This window comes from Rhagoletis pomonella, unplaced genomic scaffold (genome assembly GCF_013731165.1).
Source record: "Rhagoletis pomonella isolate Grant_MI unplaced genomic scaffold, Rhpom_1.0 Rhpom_scaffold_07655, whole genome shotgun sequence".
In the NCBI taxonomy this organism is placed as follows: Eukaryota; Metazoa; Arthropoda; class Insecta; order Diptera; family Tephritidae; genus Rhagoletis; species Rhagoletis pomonella.
In genome coordinates, this window is record NW_023466183.1 from 1 (window position 1) to 7821 (window position 7821).

The window sequence follows — 7821 nt, forward strand, 5'->3', positions numbered from 1 at the left end:
AACGCGCGCGAAAATGTGGTTCTCTCCTGAGGCAGAATTCCCATAAGTTGGGTTTGCGTACGTTTTTTGTATATCGTACAGACTTTGCAATTATGGATTGTGGATTTGATCAGATTTTTAACTCTGGGGATCCAATACTGAGTTCGGATAAGGCGAAGCATGAGTTGATTTTCCCCATGCAAAGAGACATGGTGAATAAAAGACACGATTAGACGGGACAACTTGCAGTTATAAGGAAGAATTATTGGATGCCGCTCGTTATACGCTAAGTCTGAGACGCCCCAAGACGCCCACCAGCCCTAATAATGCCATCTTTATCTATGAACGGATTAAGCGGTAGGAGTTCACTCTTGGAGTCGATGGAGTTTCCTGCTTTCAATTTCCCGTATTCCTCACTGTAATAGTTCTGTTGATATATTTTTATCAAGCGTTGTGTCGTTGCTTTAATTTCATGGGATGAAATTAAGCGTGACTTTTCTTGAAATGAAGCTTTCGTATTTCGATGCGTTCTTTGAGAGAATCTCATAACAAAGCTCTCGGAATATCTGAAAAACGGTCAAGAATATCGGTATAATTTACTTTGGTTGTATAAACGTGCGTTCTTTTTTTCCTCAACTACTGTGCTGTAGTCTGTTTCCTGTGTGGGCCATTTAGGGTTATCTTCTTGTAACCAAGAAGGTCCCTGCCACCACAACGAATTGTTGACCAATTCATATGCTGGAAGTCCTCGGCTCGCTAAGTCTGCTGGATTTGATGCCGAATCCACATGCAGCCAATTCTTGTTTCCGACTTTCTCTACAATTTTTGTGATTCTATGGGCAACGAAAGTTGACCATGAACACGGAGGCTTGCGAATCCAAGCGAGAACAATTGTTGAATCGGTCCACAGATGTATGTTGATATGCCCTAAATTGAGATTGTTGATTATCGAATCAACTATTTCCGCCAATAGTACCGCTCCGCAAAGTTCCAGTCGGGGTAGCGATATGGTTTTAACAAGAGCAACTCTGGTTTTTGCCAAAAGCAGGTTAATAAAAACTTTGCTATCTCTTTTGACACGCATATACACAGAGGCGGCATATGCTTTCTCCGACGCGTCACAGAATCCGTGTATTTGTATGTCATCCGTTGGAGAAAAGTATACCCATCGCGGTATACGAATATTATCAATTTCGTTATAATGTTGGGTGAAATTCTGCCATCGGTCTAGAGTGGTCGAAGACACAGTCTCATCCCAATCTGTGCCTTCCAGCAAAATATTTTGCATAAGGATTTTTGGCTACGATTATGATAGGCGCAAGCCACCCCAGCGGATCGAAGAGTTTAGCAATGGCAGATAGTATCGCTCTTTTCGTAACAGTATCGCTTTTCTCCAATGGCCTTGCTATAAAATAGAAAAGATCCGTATGGGCATTCCATCTTATTCCAAGAGCCTTGACTGCGCTGGTATCTTCAAATGCCAAAAAAATCTTCACTAAGTAGATCTGTTTTTGGTATGCCATTAAGTATTTGCTCGCTATTGGCTGTCCACTTTCGAAGTGGAAAACCGGTTGATTGCAACACTTCCGATATCTCGTCTCTGGCTATTATTGCTGAATCGATAGTGTGTCCACCAGATAATACATCGTCGACATACATGCATTTTCGCAGTATGTTAGATGCTATTGGATGGGAGCTTTGCACATCGTCAGCTAATTGTAAAAGTGTCCTTATAGCCAGATAAGGAGCACAATTGATGCCGAACGTGACAGTCTTTAATTCGTACAGACTGATCGGGTCATTCGGGTTAGTGCGAAAAATTAGCCTCTGATACTTAGTATGGTTGTTATGTACCAGAATTTGCCTATACATCTTCTCGATGTCACTGTTGAACAGATATCTGTATAGTCTCCAACGGAGTATTAATATCGGAAGATCAGACTGAAGTACTGGTCCTGGGAAAAGTACGTCATTTAGGCTGTTGCCATTCGCCGTTGGGCTTGAGGCATTGAACACCACGCGTACTTTCGTTGAAGTACTTTCTGCCTTTATAACAGCGTGGTGCGGCAGAAAATAATTATCAGACGAGTCTGCGGGTATGGGATTTGTTATTTTCGACATATGCCCAAGCGTTTCATATTCCGCTAGAACCCTATTGAATTCCTTTTGCAGGTAGGGATCCTTGGCCAGCCGTGTCTCATTCCGGTAAAATTGAGAACATGCTCTTTTAAGGGATGGGCCTAGGGAAATATTTCCTGGAATATCTTTCCTAAATGGTAGTGACACGATGTATTTTCCTTCATTATTTCGTATGGTTGTCTTCTGATACAGCTCCTCGCAGTACTTGTCGTCTTCAACAAGGCTCTTGTTCTTTGGAATCTCTTCAAGCTCCAAAAAGGCACTCAGTTGCTTGTCCAGACTAACTTCGCTGTAGTATGAGACGATATTCGTTCCTGGATTCGTGGTATCAGTTCGCCCCGTTATTATCCAGCCAAATACTGTTTCTTGGGCTAGAAGTGTGTTTAATATGTTCTTCTTAAGCCCGCACAGAATAATTTGTGGATATACGTCGCCACCCAGAACAAGGTCTACGGGTTCATTGACGAAAAATCTTTTATCCGCTAGAATCAGATCTGGAAATGCTTGCTTAGTCACTGCACTAATGTGGCAAGTAGGAAGATTTCCAGTCAGTTTTGCTAGCATGAGCACTGAGGTATTTAAGCGGAACAATCGGTCAACCGAAGACCGCAATTCGATGTTGCACGCTTCTTTAACCTGCGCCGTAGTTGTATTAGTGATGCCCGAAACTTGGGCATGCATACGCTTTGACGGCAGGCGAATTCTGTGTTTTAGTCTTTCAGGGATGAAAGAACACTCTGAACCAGAATCAATAAGTGCTCTAGCGGAATAGTTCGTACCATTGAGATAAATGTTGACGCGTGCTGTCCCTAATAACAAACCTGTGTTTGTATTCGCATAGCAAGACTTCACGTTTTTGCTTGTATGCTTGTTTGACTTTGTTGAATTGCGTTTGGCTTGGGCCTGATTGGGTGTTGATGCAGAATTAGTCACAGAATTTAAAGAGGTCCCAAGTGTCGTTGCCTTTGTTTGAGCTGTCTCAATATGAAGGAGCGTGTTGTGTCGCGAGTGGCACTTTGTACAATTAAATGGGTTTGTGCATCTTGACACGGTATGTCCAGTACTAAGACAGTTCAGGCACCATTTTTTGCTTTTCAAAAAATCTATTCTATCAGCTGGTGTTTTGTTGAGGAATTGTGGACAGTTGCGTAACTTGTACTCATTAGTTTGGCACATTTGGCAGGTGAACTTGCTCACGCTTGCCTGAAAGGCTCCTAGCCTTTTAGTGTTAGCTTCCTGGTGGTGCCGTGCGGGCTGGTGCTTTGGAGCTTTCGCCGCTGTTGTACCCTTTAGCCCAGCTAGAGTTTCCAAAGTTCGGAATCTATTGGATAGGAACTTGTCCATATCCTCCCACTTTGGAATGTCAGTTTTTTGGTCTATGGTCTGTTCCCATAGAGCCAGTGTACTTTCTGGAAGCTTCGTTGAACACAAATATATAATAATTGCGTCCCAATTAGAGATGTCAATTTGATGACTCTTTAGGGACGATAAACAATTAGTAATCTCGCGCTGTAGGTTTTTAATTGAGCTACCACACTCAGATTCCACTGTATTTAAGCTAAATAAAACTTTTAATTGTGTGTTAACTAAGATACGTTTGTTTTCGTATCGCTCACATAGGTTTTTCCAGGCTGTCAAAAAGCCTTCATGGGTAAGTGGGCACTTTCGCACTATGTCTTTTGCCTCCCCTTGTGTTTTATTGTTGAGTTGAACTAGTTTCTCGACTGGGGTGAGGCGCTTGTTTAAGATGTAGATGGCTGTGAACATATCTCGGAAAGTTGGCCATGAAAGATAGTCGCCCTTGAACACATCTGTATCGCACGGTGGCAGATGGATATTGTGCTCCCGGAATGACTGATCCTCTACATCTTTGTTCGCTTTGGTTAGAATTTCAACCTGTGAACCAATAGCAGACATGCACCTAACATAGCTTTGAAAGGAAATCTTATTCTTCTATTTTTATGGCTTCAGCATCATCCTTAGATAATCCCTCATTGATAAGCTTATCGTAAGCTGACTTAGTTTTTTCCCCACAAAGCTTTTAACTCATCTTGTTGAATAGCAGGACCATGTTTGTTTTTTTCTGCGGCGGGTATGCTGTTGTAATCAGATTCGAACTCTGTTACAGCTGCTGCCAAAAGAATATACGAATCCATTGTTTAACGTGTTTACCCTAACCGAAGTATTAACTGAAATTCCCAGATAGAATCTATAGGATTTTACACACTTAATCTTATCGAAGATTAGAGGTTGTATGCGCAAGAGAAGTTGCCAATTTTTACCCACCGGAACTTGCCACTTAAATGTTTACCAGAAATCCAACGAATTAAAAAGATTGAAAATAGTTTGTATTGCGAGATATATTCGACACTTTATTAAAATCTAAACCTTTTTCTTCTAGAATTATTGTTTACTGACGACTCGCCACCCAACTGTACAGAGTAATATCTACGCGCTTTGATAAGCTATGCAAGGTACGCAATAAGGGGTAAATAATAAACGTGGTAATATCGTGATGTGTGCAACGTACGCAGCAAATTTTAATATACAGATTTACCACTTTGATGTATGCAACGTATGCAGCAAATATATATGTTAAAAAATGTGCAGTATTATACGGAGTTGAATCGCTTATGCGTAGTGATTTAGTGAAAATCTACAATTGGTCCAATGCAAATAACAAAATTTAGAGGTTATGTATCCTCGTAACAGTAACAAAGTGTTCGCAAATATACAAAAGAATTTAACCCAAATAAAATGGGCATCGAAAAAACGATCAGAAAAATGAAGATTATGATTATGGACTATGAATTTAAACAAAATCGAAATTCTTCATTAACAATATTATTTGATACGGATCCCTGCTGTGAGTATATATATACGCGTGGTTGCAAAGTGCAATTATTTTTTGGTTGCCGTTCGCGGACGCAATTCGAACCAAGACTAAAAAAAATGTGTAGCAAACCAACGAGTACTGTGTGTGTATATGTTATTATTGCAAGAACACCTAATTGTGGTCGCTGTTGTCACTTGTGGACGGACAGACTAACCTCAATTATTAACAGTGTGGTTTCAAAATTAAATGCTCCAATTGTATATTTTCAGTTTAAACACTCGCGAGATTCTAGTTTGCACACGCGCATTGAATTTAAAAACGTTTTTTTTTTTTGAGAATTTTCTAACAAGTGCAATTGAAATTATAACCACGTACCTTGAATTAGAATTGATTGGTGTTTGGTGGTTGTAGTGTTGTATGCTCGATGGTGTCCTGGCAAATTTAGCAGGTGTCGTAGCAAGAAAGCTGAGTGAGGTTGTGTTTGCGTTTGTTGGTGCTGTAGTTGCCGGTTGGCTGGTTTGTGGCACAGCTGACTGAATCACTGGCAATATCGCTGACGCAGGGATAAAAAGCGTTGGTATTATAAAAACCGGTGGTGTGCTGATGTGGTTAACAAAAATTGCTCGTTGTTTAAGCTCAGTGTGTTGTGCTGGTACTTTCAATGTGGACTGTATTAAAAATCTCGGTTCCGATGGACCATGAAGAAACCCAGTTGCGCCGCAGGGATTTCGATTGAGCGCACCCGTGGTTTTATTGAAGATAATAGAAAAGATATAAAACGCAATTGGATTAGTATTTTTTAATATTTATTGGCGTCAAATTATTTAAACAACTAAGAATATTTGCTTCTCGTGACAATGAGATTACCTGTAGTGAAGAGGCCTGGTAGCTGCGATGCTTCTGCTTTGATCTTCCAAAAAGAAGTGCCGTAAAGGATTTACCGAATTTTACTTTAGACCGCCGGACAGTTAGCTACCACTTCAAGGGGAAAATTAACGAAAGATCACTGTCCGGCGGGATATAATAGTTAACGGCCGGAATAATAGTGTTAGCGCGTATATGTATATGTATGTATTTGTGTCTACATATGCCTACATTAGGTCGGATCCCTAATGTGTCAGAATATTAGGGCTGGACATTATTTTGTGGGAATATTTAGACTGATGGTCTAAACAGGTTTATAATAACTTTTGCTAAAATTTCAAAATCAAAAGTAATAAAAAAAACTATGGGCTGAGCTCACTGATAAACAAAAAATGTTCAGGTAAAAGTGTCACCGTTTTTGAAATATTTACATTTTTTTTAAATTAAAAAAATCGTGCCTTTTTATGTATTTTCTTTAACTGCATCTACACACCAGGCTATACTTAGTAATTTTTTTATGTAAAATACTTCCAGATAGTTGCTTCTCCATACTTAAATGCAATGTAGTTAAAATATATTAAAGAACCATCATGAAATTAGGATTAATTTGTGATTTTTACCTTTTTGATATTTTCTTCCCCAACTTTGACTATCTCTGGTGAAAAAAATGTACTGAGCTATAAGTTTACATTACATAAAAAAATTGCTCATTTAATTATGATTTCAGAAAGGTGCCACTCTTACTGTTTGGAATAGAAAAAAAGTTATAGCCGCTTTTGTGGGCAAAGGACTGAGACACGCTAGAATGTATTTAATAGATTTAAATTTAAGTTGCTCTTGTTACCGACCAATGACATGCTAAATAGTACAAAGGTACATTATTACCTGCTCTTGTCATTATTTTATGTTACTTACCGGAATTAGTGAAAGTGGATTTTGTGAAATTGGACCCTTCGAACATTATGTTATTAATACTATGACAGAGAACACGCAGTATGAATATGCGGATATTTACCTAATTTACGGTGAAGCTTGCTGTAATGCCAGAGCTGCTGAAAGACTCTATGCAGAGCGACACTCCAATCGTCGGCATCCGGGTCGGGAAGTATTCGCCCGGACCCATAGAGAAATATATGAAGGTAAGTGATTTTTACACCTTTCTTGTTTACTTGCTTGTTAACTATCATTTTTCACTTTTTTAAGGTCGCATACCTGGAAGGCGTGGCGGCGAAACAGGACGTCCTGAAACGGTAGATGGTGAAGTTGTGTTAGAGGAAGTGGAACTAGGTCCATCGACTTCAGTGAGAATGATGGAAAGACGGACGGGAATACCAAAAACTACAATTCACAAAGCTTTAAAAGACCATCGATTTCATCCCTATTACATTCAACGTGTTCAGACTCTGCAAGAAAGAGATTACCCCCCCCGTACGTATTCGTGGCGGCTACGCGCTGCAGGGAGGTGGTTCGCCCCCTTCAGCACCCGCTAGCCGCGCGGTATCGCAAGCAGGCAGGGGTGCTCGGAGTTGGGCAAGCCCAAACGGACCACGCCCCCTGTCTGATTGAGACCGTATCCAAAAATGGGTCTAGCCCATAATGGTTCTGGAGTGTTGCCTGAGGGGTATTCCCCCCCTTGCAGCCCCCTTCAACCAATCAGTCTTCCTCCGAGGAGGAAAGCCAAGAGCGCCCCAAATAGGCCCGAAGCCCAGGATGCGCTACGTGCTTAGCTACGGACAACTGATGCTGGTTGAGTACATGCTGGCAGCTTTAGCTCTGGTTTTGTATGAGCTGTTTGAGAAGTGAGTGGGCTTATTCCGCGTTATGTGTTTTGTGTATTTCTTCCATATGTTGGTGCGCATGATTGTCCAAGTTGGCGTTGGCAAAATTTGTATGTGCTTATCATGCCAGCTTCGTGTATACGTATGTATGCATGTATGTATGTACATAGGGGTGCTTTTAGTCTTGTTGGTATGTTAGTTTGTATGTACGTCTACCACTAAATA

General features: G+C 40.6%; 1 protein-coding gene across 1 annotated transcript; it reads right to left on the minus strand.

Annotated features, from left to right (window-relative positions):
- Positions 1–1947: 1947 nt before the first annotated feature.
- LOC118755853 lies at positions 1948–3462 on the minus strand (the record flags this gene model as incomplete). The annotated part of the gene is made up of 2 exons (XM_036490662.1): positions 3316–3462; positions 1948–3021 (listed from the first exon to the last, which is right to left on the minus strand). Coding segments are annotated over exons 1-2 (1221 nt in total), but the record flags the coding sequence as incomplete, so codon positions are not given.
- Between the last annotated feature and the right edge of the window lie 4359 nt (positions 3463–7821).